This window comes from Enoplosus armatus, chromosome 2 (assembly GCF_043641665.1).
Source record: "Enoplosus armatus isolate fEnoArm2 chromosome 2, fEnoArm2.hap1, whole genome shotgun sequence".
NCBI lineage: Eukaryota > Metazoa > Chordata > Actinopteri > Centrarchiformes > Enoplosidae > Enoplosus > Enoplosus armatus.
This window is the reverse complement of record NC_092181.1, coordinates 24,189,187-24,215,270: the sequence shown is the minus strand read 5'-3', so window position 1 is coordinate 24,215,270 and position 26,084 is coordinate 24,189,187. Positions and strand designations below refer to the sequence as shown.

The 26,084-nt window shown below is 41.0% G+C and overlaps 2 protein-coding genes across 2 annotated transcripts; both read right to left on the bottom strand.

Annotated features, from left to right (window-relative positions):
- Positions 1-2,607: 2,607 nt before the first annotated feature.
- Positions 2,608-7,739, bottom strand: LOC139301447 (beta-1,3-galactosyltransferase 2-like). Its single transcript, XM_070924846.1, has 2 exons — positions 7,696-7,739; positions 2,608-3,847 (listed from the first exon to the last, which is right to left on the bottom strand). Exons 1-2 carry the CDS (start codon positions 7,737-7,739, stop codon positions 2,731-2,733), a joined length of 1,161 nt encoding a protein of 386 aa, XP_070780947.1. The 3' UTR covers positions 2,608-2,730.
- An 8,210-nt stretch (positions 7,740-15,949) lies between these two features.
- On the bottom strand, positions 15,950-25,501 carry LOC139297953 (zinc finger protein GLIS2-like). Its single transcript, XM_070920769.1, has 6 exons — positions 25,336-25,501; positions 24,602-24,795; positions 23,173-23,352; positions 22,249-22,382; positions 20,154-20,272; positions 15,950-16,679 (listed from the first exon to the last, which is right to left on the bottom strand). Exons 1-6 carry the CDS (start codon positions 25,499-25,501, stop codon positions 15,991-15,993), a joined length of 1,482 nt encoding a protein of 493 aa, XP_070776870.1. The 3' UTR covers positions 15,950-15,990.
- Between the last annotated feature and the right edge of the window lie 583 nt (positions 25,502-26,084).

Genomic DNA, 26,084 nt, shown 5'->3' with positions numbered 1-26,084 from the left:
TTGTTAGAACGTCAATGAAATGTCCATATGTTCAAAAGATTCTCATGGGGTGTCCTATCTATTTCCCATGACTGCATGTGCATGACATAAAAGTAAAAACAAACTTAGAAATTCAATATAGATTCTTAAAGTTGGATTTTAGCAACTTGCCGCAAATTCACCAAATGAAGGACATAACACTTTTCTTAGGTTTGATTCAGACAGTTTATTGTGTAATATACTGCCACCAGTGTTGTTGTATTCAAATGTTGTGACTTCTCTATATATATAACCAACAGATATCAGAAAAAAATTACTTTTACTGTAGAAGGAAATGTGACAAAAACATTTATTCTCACGTGTTCCTGACAGTGATCTGCATATCATGTACCTTTAGATTAAGTTGTGCGTCATCTGTGACAAAGTCAAATGGCTATAAGTGCTCAGATTGTCTTTACTCAAAGGCAAGTCAAACATGTTGTCATCAACTGCCCTTTGGCACACATAAACTCACCATATCATCATTGCTGCTGAGAATTTTCTTCTTCAGCTAACCACCAAACCCACGGGGCTTTTCGAAGGATAACCAAGTTTTGCCATAAGAGCCAAACAGTGACATGCCATTCTCAACATTCTTCAAACATATTCCCACATACTGTGTAGCTGCAATACACTGAACCCCTGAGAGAGGCCATCTCAAAGCTTTGAAAGGGCACAGATTCTGTCCTGATCTTCTGTTGTGCAACCAGTCCAGTTTTACCAGTGATGAACGAAGGTTAAAGAAACTTCCTCGAAGCCCTTTCCTGTGTGCCGTGTGTACTCTTCCTGAATGAGTCAGTCTCATTACAAGCCGCAGAATGAAAATACCTCTACCGCCCCCCTCCAAGTCAAGAAAAAACACTCATGAGCTCTTTACTTTGGCCTTGTTAGTTTCCTTTCTGTTTGTTAGAGCATGTAGAAATCTAAAACAATAAGTGCTACCTGCAGAGATCATGAACCTTTCCCTTCAATGCTTATATGGCTGATCTAACTGCTCTCATATTGCACCCTCCCTTCATTTTACGCATATCCCACATTTGTGTCTCAAAACAGACGGCAGTAAGCAGCAACACTTGCTGCAGTAAGCATGTGGGCTGCACTCTCATTACGAATAATTTTGTCCTAAAGTGTATATAGACGAGGTCATACACAGCGGTTAAATTGGGCCGGGGCTGTCCGGGGCTCAGCCCTCTATACAACCAATGTGTTTACGATTAAATTGCGTACTAGAGCACAAAACTGTTTACAAGAGCACAAAGTTCTTTATAGATCTAGCCTTTTAATTTTGCTCCCTAGTCTCATTATGTCTTTATGGAGTGAAAATAGTTTTCCGAGAAAGAAATCTCTGAGGATTTTTCAGATTTTTTCCTTGTCCATCTTCATACTATATTGACATGCCCACATGTAATCTGGAAGAGTTCTTGGTCGCTGTAATTGTTCCTCTTCTCCATACTTGGCTTGAAAAGATCCCTTCCCAGCACGACTCCAACAAAATCCTCATTCTAAAAAATATATTCTAAAGTTCAGCTAAGACTAATATAGGGTTTCAAATCAAGTAGGTATCTTGAGTGCATTTGCATGCACGTAAGTATCCCAGTTTTAAGCCTTATACTGGTTTTGGTCATAAAGGCATTTAGATGGAACATGCGAAACTTATTATTAAACTTGTTATTCATAACCCAGTTGCCACATTAAGAGCTATCCACGTTTCTGAAACCAGGATATGGTGTTTACATGCACAATACATAACTGGGATACTATGAAAATACTAGTGTGCATGTACATATTGGGATATATTATGATAGACTTGAAAAAATCTGAATCTATCCTTTAAGGTCCTAAAGGGGTTCTTGGACCAAACATTCAGTACCTTGTGTATAGAAAGTTCAGCTGTTCAGGACCACACTGTCCTGCATGACAATATTACTATTCAAGTTAATGAAACTTCTCCCAAGACCTTCTAGCGACCTTGCAACTTGTTAACAAAATTAGAAAAGAAATGTAAAAAAAACTCATCAATTTTAAGATCAATGTAGTAAAAAGAACATTCTCGATGAATAATAAGTCAAGGTTTTTGTGACATGTTGTACAAATTAGTTTCAGAGGTGTGTTTGGCTTCTTTAATCTTTTAATTTGAAAAATTCTTCAGCAAAATAAACATTAAAATAATAACTTCAGCACTTTTCTGCCAGAGGTCTGGCTTGTTTCCTGTGTTGCTTAAAAGAGGAGTGTTCATTGTAAAACGAACCTCTCAATAGTTGCATAGACGTTTTTTAAACCTGCATTTGTTGATTGAGAGGGGTTTTTTTTCTTTTTTTTTTTTTATGTGGCTCATTGCTACCTTCATGCAGCCTTACTGCACCATGCCATTAGAAGAAATGTGTATCCAGGAACCCCAGTGCTCGAGGCATGTAACAAAAGGTACAAAACAATATGACCTGCTCGTAAAACACTGCTCTACAGCGACAATAGGGGTCAAAAGCTCCTCAGGGTACTTTCAATTCATATTTCCGCTTTACTTCACGTCACGAATATACAGTCCCCAAGTCAAAACATGGTCTCATTTTGACCATGCATATAGTGCAATTATCATTTCTGAAATGAGGATGTATGAGAATTATACACCAGAACAATACAAATCTATAAATAAGTTAACCTCCCAATTCCCTTCCACCCAAGTGATTTCTCAGTGCATCTGTAGTTGTCATTGTCCTAACATGGTGGTCCAGGCTTCTTCAAGTCTGTCCAGTATTTCACCAACTCTTGTGAAGACCCAAGTATGTAGGTGATGATCTTTGAGTATTCACAGCGATTATATCTTTTGTTATAGGCCTTGAACTGGGAGGGATTTGGTGGTGATGTGGGCGCAAGTCCTATTTTTTTCATGCACATTCCAATATAAGCGTCCTCTATGTTAAAGGGTTTGACCAGTTTTGAGGCCTGCACAAGTTTCTCTGGAAGGTCGTTGGAGAAGACATATCCCATGCCCAGAGTGTAGGTCGGGTATGTGGGTTCTGGGTACATTTCCTCAGGGACGTACCACTTGGAGTTCTTTGAACGCACAACGGGCCTGTTCCACATGAGCATCCCTGTCAGGTAGTTCAGCTTGGGGATGCCTGGCTTCTTTAGCATGATCACCAAATTGTCGATGTTAAGGAACATGTCCGAGTCAATCTTCATGGCGTATGCTGCTGTAGGGCAGCGTGTGGCCAGCCAGTCCATGATCACCATGGTTTTGATGGTCAGATTGAAGTAAGTGTCCATGAAGTCACTCTGGATCAGGTCGTGGTGCTGTAGATTCTCCTGTTTGAGCTTCTCCTGCATCTGCGTAACATCAGCTCCTCCGGATAAGCCCAGCAGGAACAGAGTAAGCACCACCTCACCCTGAACCAGGCTGTCTTTGCCCCACGTCTGCCGGATGGCGTCCCGAGCTGCCACGTTACTTGGTGCCACTGGAACCATCAGGACCAGGAAAGGGGTTTTGGTCTTGCACACCTCAGTGTTATCCTTGACAAAGTGGTAGTTGCGTGGGTAGGCTTGATGGTACTGAGTAGATGGTACAGTAAGGTTTTCTGTGGTTTCAGGGATTTCACTTGGTTTAACTCTGTGTTTCGGATGGATAAGATAAGGAGGAGGTAGATTAACCCGATTGCCCAGATTGAAAAGCCTCTGGTAGCGGTCATGGAGTGGAAGGCTCTCCCACCATGACAAAGAGCTGTCAGATAGAGTGTAACACAAGATGAAGAGCGCTAGACAAAACAGGAGCAGGAACTGGAACCAGGAGTGAAACAAAGGCTTCTTCTGACGACACGGGCTCTCAGCATGTTGTCTAAAAGGACAAGAAAGGCAGAGTTAACACTGGTGAGAACGTGTTGGGGGGGCGTAAACAGGAAATTTAATTTAAGTTTGTATAATTTCCCCCCAGGGATCAATAAAGTATTTCTGATTCTGATTTAATGTTGCTATGGAGTCAGTGAGTTAGCATTTTGTAGCCTATATTTCTTTACATTTTGGCAAAGTGAGACCATTAACATTATGCCGAATAAGCTATTAGCAGTTTGCAATGTACTGTTGGACGTACAGACAGCTATACTGAAGAAGCCGATTGTGTAGGAGCAATTATTATTATCATTATGGTGATATCCTCAGAAAACTTAAGTCACACTGAATCTAAAAATATGTGCATCAGGTCTGTGTGTTCAGATTTCACCGAGTTATGACTCCAACATATGACTCCGAGGGAAATTGCAGCAATCAGGCACTAAAGGTTTTAAAATACCTTTGTTGTCTCCATGAGCTGACTATGTTGGTGAGCAGGCCAAATCAGCAGGTCAAGCTACAATAACTAACTTCCTGTTTTTTAGAACATCAGCATGTACTCTGTCCTTTTCACCTCAAACACAACTCACTCCTACTTACAGCAGGGAGGATTAGGAATAACTTTAAAGATTAACTCTCAAGTGACAGCTGACCAAAAAAACTATCGACTGGCATCTTGGATTCATCACAGGTGTGTTAAGAAAGAAACCTTTGTTTCTTTCAGACACAAGGATTTAACCTACATCTGCCTGCATCATTTATTCTTTATTTAAGAAGTCATTACACTTTCTCAGTGATATATTATTCTGAATATTAAAATCACAGGACATTGGTTGAAATTTAAAACACAACAACAAACTGAAGTGAGGAGGAAAGTCCGCTGCTAGTAGAGGAGATACAACTAAAAAAACATAATTATGGAAAACAAATGCAAATGCTACTTCACTCTCACTGCTGAGAAAAGTGAAAGACGATGCATAACATCCTAAAAAGACAGCAGTTGCAACTGAATTGTAAATATTGCTGCAGATAATATATTGTTAATTGTGGCCATTTTGTACAGATATACAAAACATGTCTCAGGAGGTATGTGCCATGTAGCCATCATGGGCACTTGTACTTGGGCGTGGTTTTGCAGGACGTAGCAGTGCACGCTTCGGCAAGCTTCATGACCCTCTCAGATGAGAAGTTGGACTGAGTGGCAAAGTATGGGCTAGTTTTATTCCGAAAGCTTGGAAAAGTAGACTGAATAATACAAACATACAATATGAGATCAGGTCATTTGATGCATGTCGAGTATGAAGACATAAAATATAGACTATTCATGTTTTCCTATAATAATATATTTGTATATTTGGTCTCACACCTATGTACATGGAAACTGACAGTCTGCCTTGTATGCCTGTTTGGGCAATGGATGGATGGATGAATTTTTTTAAGGTTTTGAGCAGCACAAACTTAATTCCATTCACCGTGGCATCACAGTGACGTCTCAAGTGTCAAAAATAGGACAAATTAAACCATCCGTGAGACCACTACAGGAAAAAAGTGAGGAAATATGTTCTTTGTAATTTGTGAGAACTTTAAGTTCACATGAAGGATTAAAAGTTCAGGATGTTAACGTTTATCTTTCACTATTTTTTTTTTCTTTCGGCAGCTATTTTGATTTTGTTAAACATCTATCGCCAAAAATCTGATGGTTCCAAGTTCTAAAGTGAACGATAACAAAGACACACACATCCCAGTGCCCAGTAGGATGGGTGCTGGATTGAAAAGATATCTAGAACAGTTGAAACAGATGGATCCGCACACCAAGTAGCTCCTGTTACAAGGATTTTTATTAGCTGTGACGTTTTAGACTCAAAGTCTGAGGAAGAACCTCATAAGAGCACAAGAAAAATCAGAAAATCCTTCTAATGGGACCTACTTGGTGTGCAGATCTGCCTCAACTTAGAATTTGCCGCTTTTCTTGGTGCCAACGTTACGGCAAATTGAATATTTTGGGTTTTGGACATTTGAAGAGGTCACCATGACCTCTGGGACAGTTTTATCATGTTGTGTAAACCAAACGATTAATTACTTGTGAAGATAATTAGACAACTAATCAATAATGAAAATAATTGTGGGTTGCAGATCCTGTAGATAAACTTTTTGTATTTTCACCAAAATACACAAACCACTGCATAAAATAATACAAGAAGGCAGCAGCATGATAAGACCACATGAGGACTACATCAGCCACACAGCCCACAAACAGATACTAAAACACCTGCAGCAGACTGAACTGAGAAAACAGCCAGCGGCCTCAAAGCTTACTGGTGTGCAGCAGTGATCCCCTGCACCTCGGCGGAGAACAACCCCAACAGTCGGCGTGATCGCAGCGGAGACGCGGACAGCATTGACAGAAAGACGCCGACCTCCGCCTTGAGTGCCCGTCTGAGGCCGAGAGCTGACACGAGGAAGTACCGACGGGTGAGTGCCATAACACGGGCAGGGGCAGCAGCAGCAGGGCCCGCGGGGCGGACAGCACCCTCCGCGGAGCCTCTCTGAAGCGCCATGAGGGACGTTGTCGGCTGTCAAGTTTTACATCAAATGTGTTTACAGCAGCATTGTTAGTGGAGGTTGCGGAGGGGAGGGGAGGGGGGGAGGGGTGTATTTGGGGGGAAAGTTTGCACCGCTTTTTGGTTTAAATAGACCGCCACACGCGGAAGGGTGCGTTGGATATATGTGACAGTGAGTGGAGTTTGACATGTGTGTGGCGGCATTAAAGGGCCGTATTTTAGCCTTATTTCAGGTGTGAAACAGTGTGTGAAAAAAAGAAAAAGTGTATTCCCATAATCAACACCAACAGGAACCACGGCTTTCCTTTCTGTTAGTCTGTTTTTGTTTGAAAACAGTAGACAATACACAAGGTACAAGCTTAGCACCTGGCATTTTCTACAGAATTCGTTTGGCCAGGCAACAAAATAAACTGAACTCAGGAGTTCCCAAGGCTGGATGACTACCAAGGCAAAGTGAACAGCTGTCCCAGATGCCCCCAATATTCCCAAATTCACCTCGTGCCATTTGATTAATGACATATTCATTAAGTGAAATATCAATCAAGGGAGGTCCAGCATTATTAGCTAATCTTGAGACCCACATGTGTAAAAACTTTACTTTTAATTATCTTGGTATATTGTGCTCATATGGTGCATGTTCATAAGTAAAGTTGCGTTTAATCAAATTATAACAACCTCAATAGACACACAGAAAACCTGGGTCCAGTTATTCCAGCAAAAAACTAAAGAAGCACTGGGTGTGCTGTCAGAGACCGAGAGGAGAACCAGGAAGCTCGGAAGCTTCAAAGGGTTTTTCATTTTGTTTGTGGCTACAGAAAATGAATGGTTTGTGAGTGATCCGCTGTGCGCTTCTGTGCGTAAAATACGCACCTGATGAAACGGGTTTTAAACACATGGTCGTCGAAAATCTGGTTTTTCATTGCGTTTTTTTGTTTTTTTTTGCAGAACAGCTTTTGTGTCTCTTTGTTTGTACATTTCAGTTAGACGTGGAAATCAAAATACCTGTTGCTTTATTCAGACTGTCCGCTCAGCTGATCAGCAGCGCAAAGGTGATCCATTTCATTTCATCAAGGTAACGTTCATATGCCTTACGTTCAATGGTGACAGTGGGATCCTGATAACAATATGTGACGTTTCTACATCATCTCTAAAGCCACCTGAAATAGGTAAAAACGACAGCGTCGACGTGATCTGTGCGTCCCGTTAACTACAAGACAAAAACCCAAACTTAACTCACGCTTCACGAATGAAGGTTTGATTTAGTTTGAAGGGAGTTGTAATGATTGTAAGTCCTTACCTTTTCAGCCCGTCCCCACCTGAGCCAGTCTCTGGATCCCCCATGACTGCCGCGACCATTCCTTCCTGTTTCCCTTAATTCTTCCCTATCTTCATTAGGTCACTTCATTTCCGCCATGGCGTTAACTATTCAAAGATTACGAGCTTATTACTAACTGGCCACAACTTCCACGCATCATGAACTCCAGAGAGGGGAAGGGAGGAGAGAGAGGTGGGGGGGGGGGGGGGGGGGAGAGAGAGAGGAAGGGAGGAGAGAGAGAGGGGGGGGGGGGGGGAGAGAGGGGGAAAGGGAGGAGAGAGAGAGAGAGGAAGGGAGGAGAGAGAGAGAGGGGAAGGGAGGAGAGGGGGGGGGGAGAGAGAGAGGGAAAGGGAGGAGAGAGAGAGAGAGAGAGAGAGGAAGGGAGGAGAGAGAGAGAGAGGGGGGGGGGAGAGGGGGGGGGGAGAGAGAGAGAGGGGAAGGGAGGAGAGAGAGAGAGAGAGAGAGGAAGGGAGGAGAGAGAAAGAGGGGGGGGGAGAGAGAGGGGGGGGGAGGGAGGAGAGAGAGAGAGGGAGAGAGAGAGAGAGGAAGGGAGGAGAGAGAGAGGGAGAGAGGAAGGGAGGAGAGAGAGAGAGAGGGGGGGGAAGGGAGGAGAGAGAGAGAGAGAGAGGAAGGGAGGAGAGAGAGAGGGAGAGAGGAAGGGAGGAGAGAGAGAGAGAGGGGGGGGAGGAGAGAGAGAGAGAGGGGGGGGAAGGGAGGAGAGAGAGAGAGAGAGAGGAAGGGAGGAGAGAGAGAGGGAGAGAGGAAGGGAGGAGAGAGAGAGAGAGGGGGGGGAGGAGAGAGAGAGAGAGGGGGGGGAAGGGAGGAGAGAGAGAGAGAGAGAGGAAGGGAGGAGAGAGAGAGGGGGGGGGGGAGAGGGAGAGAGAGAGAGGGGAAGGGAGGAGAGAGAGAGAGAGGAAGGGAGGAGAGAGAGAGGGGGGGAGAGAGAGAGGGAGAGAGAGAGAGGGGAAGGGAGGAGAGAGAGAGGAAGGGAGGAGAGAGAGAGAGGGGAAGGGAGGAGAGAGAGAGGGGGGGAGAGAGAGAGGGAGAGAGAGAGAGGGGGGAAGGGAGGAGAGAGAGAGGAAGGGGGGGCGGTGTCATAGAGCTTCACACCTTCTTTACAGACTTTGTCCTTTTCAGGTGTTCGCCTGGTTTTACACACCCATCCACACATACACACACACACACACACACACACACATTCACACTCACACACACACACACACACACACACACACACACACACAGAGACTATGACTGTGACTCAGAAAAAAAAGATGGTGGTTTGGAATTTTCTCCCAAATTAAGACCAGCTCATCCATCGACCAACTCAACTAAATCTGAAGATTTATTGCGTGGGGTCATGCGGTCTTTTTGGTATTTTCTGTGAGAGTGTGTGAGAGAGGAGGAGGAGGAGGAGGAGGAGGAAGGGGCTTTACCACAGTAATTAAGCAGAAGGGAGGAGACACATTCTCTGTTTATCTCCCAAGGAAGATGTTTAGAAAAGTACTGTAGATTGATCAAATGTTTTGCCTCCGAGCCCAATAGAATCTTTCTTTTATAATATTTTGCTGATAAGTTGTTTGATCGTGCAGTCAAGTGCCTTTATTTGTCCCCCATAAAGACAAAAGACAGATAATCAACAAGAACGAAGCTGGACTGAATGGAGTCAGCCCACGTTTGTCTCAGTTGTTGCCTGCTTATCTGTTCTACTGTTGTCTAGGTGCAAACTGTGCAGTCATCTGTTACATCACTAATGTTACGCGTGGTTTTATGTCCCATTACGAGTATTACGATTTACAGTAAGTGACTGCAGTTCAAACAACGGGCTCACATCCCAGTACAAACACTCCTGAGGACGAGCAGGTGCCCAGAAGCTGCACTGAACTGCCGATAGATTAGTGTGACAGAAAGAAGCAAAATCTTCTTTTGACAGACATAATTTGACGTGATGGGAAATACGCTTTTTCACTGTGAAGAGTGACATGAGATGATCAATATCACGCTCATGTTTGCACGGTAAATATGAAGCTTCAGTCGGAAAGCTTAGCATAAAGATTAGAAACGGGGAAACAGCTAGCCTGCCTCTGTTCAAACAAACTCCGCCTTCCTACTAAAAATCTTTTATTTCTTTTATTTCTTGGCTGGGACCCATTGTCAGGCAGCCAGAGAAGAGCCCACGAAGTTAATGGTCCCAGTTGGAACGCATTTCCTGTGGTGTGTGGAACGACTCTTTAAGTGTGGGCGGGGGCACTATGAAGCTCAAGGCCCTGATGATAATGTACAGTCTCAAAAGTATTATGATATCATGTTTCCTCTTTGTGTTATTTAGACATGTTGATCGGAATATGCAGATCGGAGTCCAATGGTTTCATGTTTTAATGTCCATGGAGGACACTGTTGTCCTGGCAACAACTACTGGATGTGTTCCCATAACATTTTGGACTCTATTGGCAGTGTATTTGTCTTGTTTCATGGTACTTGTCGTTGTCATTAACTGCTGAAGTGGGGAAGTCCCATGTAAACCGAACAAATCCCACTTCTCTGTTATCGTGTTTATGCAATCTGACATCTTGAATATGGTCTCTCTTAACATGTAAACCTGATCACTGCATTACATAAATACATTGTTCTCTTTTAAAATGGTCATTCCTGAGTTTTACACACGTCAACGTTTTATTTAAATTAGGAAAAGAGTTTTACCTGTTCATAGTAGGAAGTGGGTGACAGGTCGTATTCCTCAGTTTGTCTGGTGTCGGACGATGTAGCAGCAGCTCCTGTGAGTCTGTGTAAATTTTGCCATAACCATATCACGGTTGTTCGAAATGTATATGTGAGCAGAGGCTAAGAGGAGGTCTTTTTATGTACCTTCTTTAGAGAAGTACATGCTGGAAAACTGTCGCCGTTTACCTGATGTTCTGTTTACTTAATTGTGGCCTAAAGAGCTAAAAAGCTGCAGACCTAGGTGTTACTTGTCTGCATGATCTCATGCAGTACTAGCAAACATTTTTGAAGGATGGATTAAATGTTAAAATAAAACATATGAGCTTTAAATGGCAAGTGAAAATGACTCCTTGTTTTATTACATATTATTGTGACAAATCAACTACTGACAGTTTGCTCTGGGGAAGCGATGATTAAAGATCCCCATTTTGTTACCAACAGCAGATGTTATGTTTGTGTGGTATTAAATAACCTTTTTAAATGTATTTTTCTTGTATATTTTATGGAATAGACCCCAATGCCAAAATCTGATAAAACAATAGCAATGCAAAGCTGGGATAGGTATGAAGGGCACATGTGAAGCCATAACCACACTATCTATGTCTCCATTCTGAGCTTGTATTGAGCGTTGAAGTTAAAAGAAACACTGACCATTTGTGATTAAGCAGCATTGCGTGAAGTTGTTTGGCAACGGCTTGAACGTACCAGACATTAATATTGTATGTAAAAGCCCTGCACTCCAGCTTTAGTGTGGTTGTCTGACAAATAGAAATTATAAGATTAAAACAAAACTGAACTAAATTATGGCCAATATTTGGAAGTCAAACACTACAGCACCGCTAACACCTTTATTATTGTGCACCAAATGATTTTTTTGACGTGGCAAAAAGCAGGCAGGAAATGATATACCATGGGTGGGGTCCTAGGAATAAATTGCGGGAGATAGCATGGCAAGCAAAAATTTATAAATTATACAGCTTTTTATCAAACACTTTTCAATTAACCTCTATCATTATCGTTGCAACTCTGTGCAGCCAAGCTTCTTGATTTTTTCATGCAGTTATATATGGAGGAGCCTTGTTTAGTTTTAGTGAGAGGCAGTGAATGTAAAATGAATCCATAGTTTCCCTTTAACCTGTAACAAGAATTTGAATGGTGTACCTTGTGTACTGCTGCACAGACTGCAGGAGAGAGAGTGCACCATATTTTATAAGCTCAAAGTATGTTTGTTCACTTAAAACTCATAAAAGCTGAAGATATCTTTACAATTGTGAAGTACTTGAGTGTGTACTTAATTTATGTACACCAGGGATGAACTCTCATGAATTCTAACCACAATTGGACAAGCAGCTTCTCAAACATTCACAAATGTAATTACAAGGCATGACAGCAGTGTTTGTGGAGAAAATCCTCCCACCATGGCCATGAAATGACTTCAACGGTGAAACCAGAGAATCCGGTCAAGCATGAAGTTTTACATATCAAATATTATATCAGGCTTCTTCCAGTGAACATTATAAAACTGTTAGATGAGAACACTGACACCACTCTCACATCTGTATAGAGATATTTCATTTTTATTTAATTTTATTTTTGTTGTTGGTAATTAGTGCTTTATATATATATATACATGTGTGTGTGTGTGTGTGTGTGTTTATATACATATATACCTATTTTGTCCACATGCTTGTCTCTACATAATAGTTCGTTAATGTTGTTAATGTTAATGTTCAGCTTTGTTGTCCTTGTGCTTAGCTGTTGTCTATTTCTGTGTGAACACATTGAGAGCAATGAAAACGGAGTCAAATTCCTTGTATGTGTACACATACTTGGCCCATAGAGCTGATTTTTGTTAATAAATATGAAGCTACAGCCTGCAGCCGCTTAGCTTAGCTTAGCCTGGCATGAAGACTGGAAACGGGTAAACAGCTAGCCTGGCTCCGACCAAAGGTGACGAAATCCGCCTACGCTGTAAACATTTTAAACTGCTTCAACCTAAAAGCATACGTTTCCCTGCAGCCTTAAAAATGTAAGTTAATGGAACTTAAGTTGAATAATTATTCTAATGGTGCCTTCAAATGGGGTCATGTTTACCGTGTTTATGAAAAGAGTCCATATGAACGCCCGTCTCTTGAGACATTCACAACCTCGTAAGTGGACATTTTCCGAAAGCTCAAAGTTCACGATTTGTGATGTGTTTGCTGATCTTTTCAGAAATGGTGCAGGCCACAGAAGTTCATTTTCATTCATGCAGTGGATGGTAAGTTAATATATTTATTTTACTAGTTTAGTAAGTAAATGTACAATATGTCTGAGGAAAATAATATTACCTATGCCTTTGCACTCTCTGCATTATGTTACCGTTTGCTAGCTTGCTAAATTGTTAGCCTTGGTGGACAAGGAGTCTTTTGGCGTCCATGTTGCCGTTTCCTAGCAGCAGTGTTCTCACGACTTACCACGTATATCGTGTACATGACTTCCCATGTAACCACGAGCTCACTAGATCCATTTGAAGCAAGTAAAAGTCGTCTCGTGACTTTTAAAAATGTAAAACCCACTGATTTAACTTGAGATACAGTGTTCAATACGCTTGGGATATTAAGTCGAATCAACTGTTCAGTCATAACAACAAAAGAGCAGGATCTCTGGAGAGTTAAAACTCAAGATGCATGCTGGGAAGTCTGACAATGTGGTGACTGTGTTTCTTTAAAAACGTAAGTTGTCGAGTTTAGTGAACTCAGCAGCTACATTGAGTCAACTCATCATTTCAAGTAGAAAAGAGTACAGTAAGTTCTGAAGTGTGGAAATAAAAAAGAAATTCTAAGCTGACTTAACTTTATTATTCATTCATTTTTTTATTTGATGAATTTCTTTTTACTTTTACCATTTTGTTAGTTTTGTTTCATTCAAGTTGTACAGGCAATTCAAATTAACTAATGATGATAGATGTTCCCACACAGAGACACACACAGCATGAGATGTACTGACATCAGAACACAACAGGAGAGACAAGCTTTTATTTTCATTTGTTTGTGTTTATTGACTTAAAGTCATTGTCAGTCATCAACACTGGTGACGTCCTTGGAAAGTGTTGCAGTGGCCCTGATGTATAAATCACATCTGTTGTCAAGTTATTCAATTTCAGTTTTCTAAAATGTAATGAAAAGTACATTTATACACTTTACATCTGTGTAAATAGTTTCCATATATTGTGTGATATATTTTGGTTGAAACACAAGGCACTTGGACACCTTTGAAATACTGATAAGGATAAATCAATGTGCAAACAAGAATACAAGATAAATCAACACAGATACTGGCCACAAGTGGCCATTGTCAAACATTCACCCTACAAAAATACTCAACTTTTTTTTTTTTTTAAACCATTTGGCTTCTTGTACCTCTTTGTGTTTTAACATTCATATGAAGCAAATGTGTACGTATTATTGCCTAATACACACCTTTGTCTACCTTCTTCCTACCTGACTGCTGTCCTCACACTGTTGGTGTTGTCTAAAAGGGAGGGCTGATCCTGTCTAGATCATTGTCTTGTAATGATTAATGAAGCAAAGGAGTTCGCTAAGATAAACTGCAAGCAAAGGAGTTAACCTCAAACCTACATTCAGTTGCGTCAACACAGTTTCTCTTCTTTCTTCTTGCGACTTGAAAAATCACATGGTCAAACAGATAGCTCTGTGTGGATTATAAACTTTCGTCGCACATTGTAGTGTCGTAAATGCCCCAAACTAATCTGAGTCAAGGTCTCTCTGAGTTAAAACAAACAACAGAGCAGCTGAGAGCCACACTGAGACCACAAATTATGATGCGTGGCATTAGACCTCAGGAGGTTCGGTTTTCGTCGAGGGGGCTGATTATTTTATATATTGTAGGTTTGTAAATTAAGCAGGTGAGGGGTTATCTGAGGGGCACCTGTTGCACATGACAATTAATGTACCAAATTAAATCCACATTTGATTCCAAATCGCCTTAAATCCATTTTGTGACCAGACAACTGTGTAAAATCTGTTTCACACATCATAATTATCTTCTCAAACACAAAAATATTTTGTAAACAGTTGTATTAAAATAAAATAAAAAAGTCATTTTATGGGCGTTGATGTCAACTTTTTCAAATGATTTATATCTTACTTTGAAATTTAACCCCTTAATTGCACAAATTTTGTCTGAAGGAAAAAGTATGGATGGATGTAACAAAGGTAGATCTTGAATGAAGTCGCATATTCTTTAATGTCACATTCAATTATTGTGTATGGACTGTGTTTTTCATTGCTCCCCATAATGCTGCTTTTCCCAATATTTATTTAACAGTAAAAAAAAAATGGGTCTGTGGAAGCAGTCAGTGGGGGTTGTCAAACATAAAAACTATAAACTGGTTAGTGTACCTGCTCTTTTCATGACCTGGTTGAGTAAATCAGACACAGGTGATTGTCCACTGTAAAATGTTTTTTGACCATGAAGACAAGGTGGAGATGGGTGAATCAAGGAACATTAAGGGGTCAGTTCACCTAAATCACACTTTTTTTCTCTTATATGATATCAAGCCATGCAGATAGATGTGGTTTTGAGATATTTACCTCTAAAACATCTGCCACCACTTGATGTATAAACAGAATTCTATATGTAAGGCTCACAACATGCCAACAGGACTCACAGGCTAGCAGCTCTGGCTGTAGGAGCACACAGCAGCGCTTTGAGCTAAATACTAACGTCAGCGTGCTAACAGACCAGATATGATCATCTTATTTTAGCATGCTGACGTTTTCTTATTAACACTAAACACAAAGATTAGCTGAGGTTGATATAATTTGTTTGAGGGTACTTGGTCATAAACCAAAGTATCTGACAAATTGAAATGTTGACCTCATGGTGGTCCTAGAGGAAAAGTCAGAGGATCACCGAAGTCAGTAGCATTCATCCTCTGGGGACTGTGAATATTGGTACAACATTTAATGGCAACCCAACCAATTGTTGTCGAGATCTTTCAGTGTGGACTAAACCCACCGATATTACTGTCCCATATAGCGAAGCAGAAAAAAGATATTTGCAAATCTCATTGCAAAGTAGTTCAAATAAAGAAACAGTTCACTGTGACACCTGTGGATCATCCAAAATAACAGGGACTTTGTGGAAGTTACAGTTCAATTTTTCAAATGCCAGATGAAATGGATCTGCATGGCCAGATACCATTGTGGGTAATTTTATTTTTTTTTCTTTGTGATTTGGCTGAATTGACCCTTTAATTTAAGACAGCTGAAACATAATGATTCAAGAACTTCTTGCAACTCAACACTCAAAGGTCTTGTTTAGCTTTTGTACTCAACAACACAAAGACTTTCAGTCTTTCAGTCTTCAGTTGTGTCTTGGCTAGAATGACTGAAGTGCTTTTTTATGGCTCTGCAGGTGACAGCGACCTTTGACCCCTCACAAGCACGCATGCGCGCACACACACACACACACACACACACACTCATCATAACATGCGTGTATGTCTGTGAACACACACTCCTTGGTTCTGTGCTTTGCTGAGTGCACGTCCTAGCTGACAACAGCTGGTTTGAGGAGGAGAGCCCTCGGGGGAACAACCACCCAGGACAAAGGGTCACTTCGTCTGGGCCCCACCCCGGCAGACAGGTTTAGCACTTCGCCCTCCTCTCCTTCCTCTTCTTCCTCTTCGCCTTCTGTGTCCTTCCCTGCCATTCGCCCCAGACCTCCCAAACCTCCCAGAGCTCCCAGCCCTAACATCGAAGCAGCTGAGAGTCCAAAGTGTAACAGAGGAGAGTCCGAAAGGCCGAGCGGCCCCATGCCGCTGCCTCCTCCTCCACCCACAGAGAAGAGTGGTGCCCCATGGTGGCCCAGGAGTCTGGTGTGGCAAAAAGCAGAGAGAGGCAAAGAGGTCCCAAGGCCCCCAAGAAGAGCTGCAGCAGCCCCTGGGATGATGATGTGGGCCCCGCCGAGAGATGGTAGTTCAGCGGCGCTCTGGGGCCCGTGGAGGCCCAGACCCGTCCCCAACCTGCTCGGAGCGCCTTGCTCCTGGGAAACAAAGTGCCCGTGGGCCTTGATGTGCTTGCGCAGCGAGCTGGGATCTGTGTAGCGCTTCAGGCAGCCGGCCATCTTGCAGTAGTAAGGCTTGTCAACGTAGTGGGTGCGGGTGTGTTTGAAGCGGTCGCTAGAGTTGGAGTAACGCTTGCTGCAGCCTTCATAAGGGCAGATGTAGGGTTTTTCTCCTAGACAAGGAAAAAGAGAATCAGAGGGAGAATGATTGCATTACTTGACTACGGTTTGTTTCACTGCAGATGTACTGTAGGAGCCATAAAAAGCAAATGTGTGAGCTTATTACGCATGTGAATATATGATGCTCTGTTACTTCATTTGAATTCAATTGACATTGTGGCCAATAGCTCTCAGTTGGAGATATTCTGTACAGCAAGACAGGTTTTTTTGATCAGAACAAAATGGATCTTCCTAACTTGTACATCAGATATTTGGTATCACACTTCCATAAAGTAAAAGATAAACAAAGATAAAAGGGAGTGTTTTAAAGAGTGTGTTGTTAGAATTGGTCCAGCGTTGGCTGAAATATCTTGACTTCCCATGATAGCATATTTTTGTTAGAAACACATCTTTCAAACTGTTTGTGATGGAGGCTTTGTGACTTAATTAGGGGTTATTTTCTCAGACTTTAGAAACACAAGAGTCTCATGACAGTTATACAAAGACAGGAACACAGGAACAGGTACCAGATATCAAACAAGCTCAACGTGGAAGTGACAAAGCAAACAATGAAGCCAAGCACAATTCCACAAAGCTTTCTATATTATTCTAAAGTTGGATGTATTTGTACAGCTTTTGTGTGCTGGGTGTGGAAAGACTTATCGTCACTAGCAGATCCTGTTCATGTTGCAGGGCATGCCTTATTCATGTCGTTGTGTCAGTAACTACCTGGTGGCCTGGTTAGGAAAGATGGGTATTCAGTCATTTTTGACTGATTGTCTACTGTTACTGTCAGAAATCTATCAAATCTATTAGTACTGTGCAATGATACTTTGATGACCTCAAAGCAGACACTGAAGAGGAAGTAGCGCGTTTCACACCATGTTTTTATTTTCACCTTTTAAAGCCAACAGTGTAAATCCAGCTCTATCACATGGAAAAAAAGAAGAAATGGAATTTCCCGCCGGGGATCAATAAAATATTTCTGATTCTGACAGCTAGCATATTTCCACGTTTTTCCAAGTTTTGCAAAGGCTAACACAACTTAACTGCCTTTAGAACATTATTTCAGGGATCTGACATGGTGGCAGTATCCAAAGTAACAGATTTCAGTTTTAAGCCAACTGTTTCAAACAAACAAACGTCTTTTACTTAGAATTTTATTTGTGATAATGGGTGTTTATATTGTTATTTAAAGGGTCATTTGTAATTTTCATTGTATTGTTGCACTGACTCTCATATTGGGAATGTTTTGAGCAATCTGCATATCAGTATTAATCAGTTCAAATCAATCAAAAGGACAACTTCTTAATGTAATGAAACTAATTTCTTGCAAGAAGTTAATTTATTGGAAACTGGTGAATCCACTGACTGATCATTCCTCGTTTTCAGCTCCAGCCCAGTGGTCTATCTTACCTTGTCTTGTTTTGAGATACTGAAACAAGACTGGGAACAAAGTGGATTGTCTCTCATCCCACCTGCAGAATACTTTCATACCTTAAGATCTTTATCATGAAGGCTGAATATGAGACTAAAGGGCTTGTTCAGACAGATGACGATACGGGTTTATTCCAATCTCAGTATTCGGTTTGTGTCATGTTTCATTCGTTTTCTCTCTGGAGTTTAAAGGAAAGAACAGACTTAATGGAGTTGTGCAGGAAGTAGACAAGCCTCCTGGCCCCAACTTGTTTTGAAAACACAGAGATGATAAAGAGGTCTGTGATGCAGTGTCTGGCAGTAAACTCATAGATTCAACTCTGTGGTACCACATGCCCCTTCAAGGACAAGAAACAACTTTGTGACAAAAAAACAATTCTTATCTCCTTAGCCAAGGGCCTAGTTTCCACTGTTTCACCTTTAAAGTTGCAGTTTGGGTGAATTGTTAAAATCAGGCTAAATGAATTAGCGCTGATGAACTGAATAGCTTCCTACAACCAACACGGCTGAGAGTCTCTGCGACTCTGTGACGCTGCACTTGGGCATAACGGTCCTTGGAGCAAAATACTCACATTCGCATGCTAACACGTTCACAGTGAAACATGCTGATGTTTAGCTGGTATAGTGTTTACCATGTTCAGTTTAGCGTGTGGTTAGCATTTGCAATGCTGAGGCTGACTGAAATGTTATTGTAGATATTTGGTCATAAACCAACATATTGGGCAAACTGGCCTGACCTGATGAAGGCACTGGACGAAAGGTCAGGGGTCCCTTAATGTCTGTATTCAATTTCATAGCAACCAACAGACAGACTAACCGACACTGCCAACCCTAGAACCATGCTAATTGCATGGAGTGAGTTGTTCTGTCAGGATTTAGAAGCTGGCAATTTCTACCACAAGTGAACTCACCACAGCACAACACCAACGTGAGCTACACAGTCACATGTCAGTCTGCCGGGAACCTTTCATACCAAACGCAGTAAAAGTGGTGAATTGTGTAAAAAGCTGATAAGCGGGAGAGAAGAGCGGAAACAGTGAACTGACCCTGGCAGCACCGGAGGGAATTAAACACAATATCCACGAAGGCTACGGGGAGTCAGACTTTTCCATTTCAAGGTTCATGTCACAGTCACACTACACACCTATTTAAAAAACAAAACTCCTCGTTAGCCACAAAAGGCGGGCAAGTTTGCAATGGGTTTTTTTTACGTAACACAGAAGTCATTAAGAAAAGATATACAAGATACAGAGTGAAGAGAGCTGTTCAGAAATAAAACACCTTATAAATGCTAGTTGTGTAATGAGGGTCGGCCACATTTAAAGGGGCAGTGCAGCGACTTCACTTTAAACTCACATTAAGATCAGTTTACTGGTTTGTATCATGATTTCTGAGAAAACAACCCTAATGATGTCATAGTGATGTCATCGGGGTTAGCAAGCTTGTTCTATTATAAACTAATTTCAAACAGAAACCCTGCATTACAGATTGAGGGTGTGGGGTTTGAAAAGCAGGCATTTACCACGCAGGGATAGTTGACAGAGTTGCATTATGGGAAATGTAGGATCCGGTTTTCTTTGAGCTTGACCCAAACTAGGGGCAAAAAGTCAGGATATCTCGGCCTCTGCTGCTTCGATTGTGACCTTTGTTTTATTTGTTTCACACAAGCCCCCCAACTTTATGAAAGTGAAATTGTATATTTAGTTTGTACACCAGTGTGACTTAACATAGTCCTAAAAAGACAAAAGAATTGCATATAAATACAAGCTAAACCAGTAAAACCAACTATAAGTTCTTGATAAATAAACTTAAGAGTTGGTTAATGTTATTTTCCCAGTCTTAAAGTCTTTTAAATACTATGTTTTTGTGATTGAAATGGTAAATATATCCTTTTTTGAGAGGAATAATAAGCTATATCAGGCTTTGGATACACAGATAATATATTCAGATAATACTTGTTAGTAGGATCCCATGATAATAAAAATATAGAATACCACCACACGTATCCTTTAAAACTGCCTGGTTGCATTTTTCTGTCATTGTGAGCTCACCTGTGTGTGAGCGAGTGTGTATCTTCAGGTTCTCCAGACGTGAGAAGCTCTTGTTGCAGGTGGGACAATGGTGTGGCTTCTCGTTGGTGTGTGTGCGGATATGAATCAGCATTTTATACCTATAAAACATGAAACATACAAACAAATTCACACACACATACAATACATGACCATATGATCTGGATGTTTGAAGCCAGAGAGGTTTGTTTGTTTGTCCCGTCTGTTATTCTACTGCTGGTCTGCCAGGCGAACACGGTATTAATTGATTAAGTTATCTTATTAAGTAATGCATACTTGGTTTTATAAGGGAATGAGGGTATTTGTTTCTTTGTTGTTTTTGATCTTTGTGCTTGAAATTATTTTGTTTCAGGGAAGAATACATGTGATTGTGTGAAGCGTGGACTTTTCATCAATTTTTTCATTAACAATTTCCCTCTGGATAAATAAAGGTCTTATCTTATCTAACACTCCTCTTTCTAGTGCGTCTGCTGCTGCGGCTCATAATTCATACGCCTATGGGCACTCTTGTTTGCACACTTTGCATGCAGCCTGGGATCATTCACAGGTTGTGGATGAAATAACACAGACGCCTTACAACACAACAGACAAGTAAAACAAACCTGGTGATACAAATAACTGCTTGTTTAGACTCTCAGGTTTTGTTTCTGCTGGTTCTTCTTGGTATAGTTTGCAGCATTATTTCAGTTGGTGTTCTTCTTTGCTGATAGAACTGATAGTGATTATTGATATACACACTGATCAATGTAAATTAAATACCATTGGAAAAAAGTCAAACTGTCAAACAATAGCACTTCTTGGCCTGAACCTAGACTTTATCTCTGAACTGCTGTGCCCTTATCAGCCTGCACGCAGCAATTCAGAGATAAAGTCTGGGGTCAGGCCAGGAAGTGCTATTGTTTGACAGTGAAAACACACATATGTATTTAATTTATACTGATATGAAATCTCATACTTTTTTCTTTTGTGTGCACTGCAGCTGCCCTCACGAAGTACATATGGTTGCATACGTGCGTACATACAACTGGGACATAATACGTTGTCATAACAATGCGCCTTGAAGAATGAAGAAACATGAAGAAAACTTACATTTAACTTAATGTTATTTGTAGTGCAACATACACATTATTGCAAAAGTAATGATATGTGACAGTGTGTAATCATATCATTGCAGTCCCAACATGTGGTGTCATCTGTCTGTGCAGCTCAGAGGGATTGTGGGTCAGAATAGCCAGAAAAGCGTGCTGGCTTTCATACAATGCGGCTGGATGCAGTAGGACATCCTGGTATTTTTGAGTATACAGCATTTGACATACTATGTATTGAGACATACTAAATCTTTTTCTGGCATACTAAATAGTATGGTAGTTTAGGTATTGGTGAGGTCATCCGGAACCAGGAAGTTGTTGGCTGTTCTTGTGTCAAGGCGTACGACTAAAGAGGGGCCAAGCTTTCCCTGTTAGGATACTTCAACTCTGGAGTGATGAACTCTGCATCTTCTTTTAAATCACTTCTAAAACCATAATTGTATTGCTTTTTTATAACCTTGTTTAAATTGGGTAATTTTGTCTGCATGTGTATGTTTATGTGTGTATACAGGTTGGTGTATGTATGAATTTATCAAGATTTGTATGATTTGAATCTAGTAAGCACTATGTTAATAAACTTTAATATTATTATCATTACAGTAAGTAATTTCCAGACATCATTTTGGGTGCTGATGGTGGACACTTTCCCTTGTTTAAAACATTTTATAAACTAAAATATAAATCAGTTAATCAAAAACTAATCAACAGTAATCATTAACTGATTTTGAAATTGGGATTTACATAAGTTCAATTTTGCTGGACATTTTTTAACAAGGCTGCAAACTCTTAAACTCTTTTTTTAACCCAATATTCTTACACAACCATTTCGTTATAACAGTAATGCTGTTCAAATGCATCACAAGCAGTCAATACACATGAGACTCATGAGTTACTTCACACCAGTCTAAGCAGGATATTTGAATAGTTTATCTCTTCATGTATGTTAAGTGAAATGAGTTGACATTTCAGTGAGAACAGTGTGACCATACCTGGCATTGAAGCCCCTCCCATTACGAGCGCAGCCCTCCCACTGGCAGCAGTACCCAGAATCCTTTTCAGGCTTGACGTGGAAGTCGTTGATATGATCCACCAAGTCCTGCAGCGAGTCGAACAGCAGGTGGCACTGGAGGGTAGAGAAGGAGGGAGAGATTATACACTCACTGGAGTCGGTTGATGAAACTGCTGTTCAACAATACTGCATGCCTGACTGCTCCTCCTTAAATATGTTTTTGAGTTTATTCCACACATCATACATGTTGCATGTAACTTTACATCAAGATTTTATGGGTTTTTCTTTTGATTTCCACTGTAGAATGAATTGAACTTCTCTGCTAAGGAATGTCAAATGAATAATATCGTTAAGTTTTATTATTTAAAAAAATAGGTTTCACTCATATCACAAGTATACTGATTTAATTATTTATGTTTTCCTGAATCCATTAAAACGTCAAAACCATTTTATACTATCTTAAAACACTTTAAATTAAGATCCTGTTCAATGCTGCAGTAACTTGTCACTTACTAATTTTATACAACAAGCAATCCAAAACCCCAAAATATTAAATTTCCAATGATAATACAACAGCAGAAAATCCTCACTTTTTATACACAAGAACACATAAATGTTTGAACATTTTCTGCTTGATAAATGAATATAATGATGAGTCGAGTGTCACAATTGTTTTCTAATAACCATTTTAGCACCAATATTTGTATTGTAAACTTAAGTCATCTTCATCCTCTGTCTCTCTTTTTCTGTCATGATTATATTTTGATCTCAGTGCCACCTAGTGGTAAAAATAATAGTTGCAGTCTTTTTCACGCAGCCCTCTACGATATTGTTACAGTAGAAATTCAGTGCATCTGATTAACTTATTCTTATTGACTGATGAGGGCTTCATAATTATATTCACCTTCCTCCAACGGCAGGCCAGCTGACCGTCCAATGAGGGCTCTGGTGAAACCTGCTTCTCTCTGTTCTGACCGATGAACATGGAGGAGGGAAAGCTGTACGCCCTCGGCGGGCTTCCAATCGGCAGATAAAACGGATAACCCTGCGGTGAAGCTCCGCCTTCCACACCTCGATGACGTTCCTGAAAGAGAGGAAGAGGACGGAGAGAAAGCTCACGTCAGCCGCGGAAGACAATCTAATGCCGTGTCCACGTCATAAAGAGTCACCATTGCTCTCCAATTTTACCACTAATACAATTCAGTTAATTTAAAAGGAGCTATATACTGTTTGCTTGTTTATTTACCCGCTGGAAATATGTCACACAACAAAACAAAACGCCTTATTTAGGATATTTATCTGGTGTGACTACATGGCTAACAGTTGGGGTGACATTCTTAGAATAATGCGTATATAGAGTATTTATTTACGGATGGTGAAATCAAGGTGTTTTTTAAAGGTGAGGTTCTTCAAAATTTGAAGGGACATTCACTCTGGTCAGCTAAGTGAATTAAAATAGACAAAATGTTGTTGCTAACAGTTTAAAAGACATCTTTGATGTATGTCTGGGACATTTAGACATAATGAGCGTTCTCACAGTCCACGTTTAATGTTTTCGACAATTTAAAACGGGTACTTTCTGAGCTAAAAGATGAAGAGGTCCGAGAGAGGACATTTGATGCTCTAACAAAGAAGCTGTGTGTTTTATGTTTTACCATTCAAGCATGGCTAGAATTTGATTTAGACAAGAGTCAGTGGACGGCTGTGTGCTGTGTGCAGACACTGCACCGACAAATTAGATTCACTTCCAGGATCCCAATTCAATTCAGTCCTGTTGAAGAAGAGTGCAGCTCATTCAGCCACAGTCAGTAACTGGCTGGATTATTCTGAGAGGACACGTGGTCATGGACAAGATGAACAGCTGACATGAAGACACACACTTATACAGAACAGTCTTCCCTCCAGTGTACCTTCATGAAACACAAGAGTTTGATTCTTACGGTCAAATGTAAAGCCGCTATAATCTTATGATTAATATTAATGTATTAAATGAATGATGTGAAAGGGGTCGCGAGTAGGGATGCGAATTATCATCTGACTCTGCAGCTCCGCTCAGCTTTACAGAGCTTTATAGTGTGTGCCCTGTGTAATAGTAGCTATTTATAGTTTAGTAGCTGCCGAAAAACCAGATCTTTGTGTGCTTAGTATCCTTCATGGAGCCACACTGTGAGATGAGTCAAATCTAAAAATCCACTTCAAAATAATGAAAGCAACTGTACAGAAGCTGCCACCATCAGATCTGATGCTAATGTAAACTTCTGTTTCAAGACTTCTCGCACAATACGTTTATGTAAAGCACTAATTGTTGGTGTTGTACGAACACCTTGACTCACCCGGGAGAAGAGATGTGGCTGAGGGCTGCTGCTGCTGCGAGGGGACTCCAGGGGTGAGGAAGGGGAGAGGGAGGAGGGGGAGGAAGGAGACGGGGAGAGGGAGGAGGCGTGGCGGGAGGAGGGTGACAGGCTGAGGTCCATGGCTGGAGGACTGAAGCAGGACCCGGGTCGTTCTTGAGAGGAAGACTGGGAATCTGGAGATTAGAGTTAAAATGGGATGATGTTACTTTTGTCACACAATCAGCAATGTCAAATTGCAGTTACTGCAGTTAGCCTAAATTAGCTTAGTTAGCTTGTAACTGAGGTTTAAAAGTTGCGGTCAGTGTACATTTGGATTTTTTAACCAAGGCATTTTGTGGCTACATCTTGTAGTAAGAATGGAGTTATACAGTCCATTCAGACTGTCACAGAGGCCATGTTGTGGTTGTCTTTTGGGTCACTTCATGTCAGTGTCACGCTCTTCTTGTTATGAGCCACGCTGACAAATCTGGGAACAATGTGTGTCTTTTGGAGGACAGAAGAGAGCTATCATTCATTGGATTTACAATATTAAGTTACTGGGGAAAGTGAGAACACGGAATCCACTTATTATAATATTGCATTATCACAGTGATAGTCTGCTGCAACGTGGCATCAGCAAAGGTATGTCGTGTGTGTTAGAGTGAGAGGAGACATGATGGAGACTTTGACGATGTCTGTTGATGAGAAAACTGTATGTTGTCCTTAACTCTCACCTGGGGAGGAGGGTGGAGAGGGAAAGGTGGTGTATATCAGGCGTGGTCGTGTGGCGCTGAGAGGGGCGCAGATAGAGGAAGGACAAGCCCTTTTTCCTAATCTCACCGGACCATCTGTCCGTCCTGAGGGAAGCTTCAAGTCCAGCGGCTCGTCCAATGACAGCATGGCGGCTGGTTACTCCTGCTCACCTGAGGAGTCAAGTGGTCATAAATAACCATCATTTTCAATTGAATGTTGTATCAGAAATGAAACAATCCTTGTTATGCACACTTATCTGAGTTATCTTCAGATATTTGCAATAGTTTTGCATAAAACTCCACTAAGTTCACCTGCTAGTGGCTAACTTTGTCTGTCTGCCGTTTGGTGCTGGGCAGGTCGTGTACAGTGGATTTATCAGAGTTTATTTGCTGAAAACAGCTGCCTGCTACGTCTGAAAATGGCACTTATGAGAGCAGTGAGAGTGAATCACAACAGTAAAGTTGTGGGCCGTAAAACCAAAACAATGAGTTGAAAGACGCTAAAAAGCTCCATAAAGTGGAACTGCGAGTGATGATTCTCTGTGGGCTTATCACTACGAACGGCACTTTTCACATTACACACATGTAACTTTGTCATTTCTCCATTGTTAATGTAAAAAATATTGATTAGAGCAACTTCAAAATAAGCTTTGGGGTTAAAAAATATCTTGTCATACACATAGTTTTGTTATTGTCTTAACTGGGCTTCTGTTTGCTTTGATTGGCTGAAA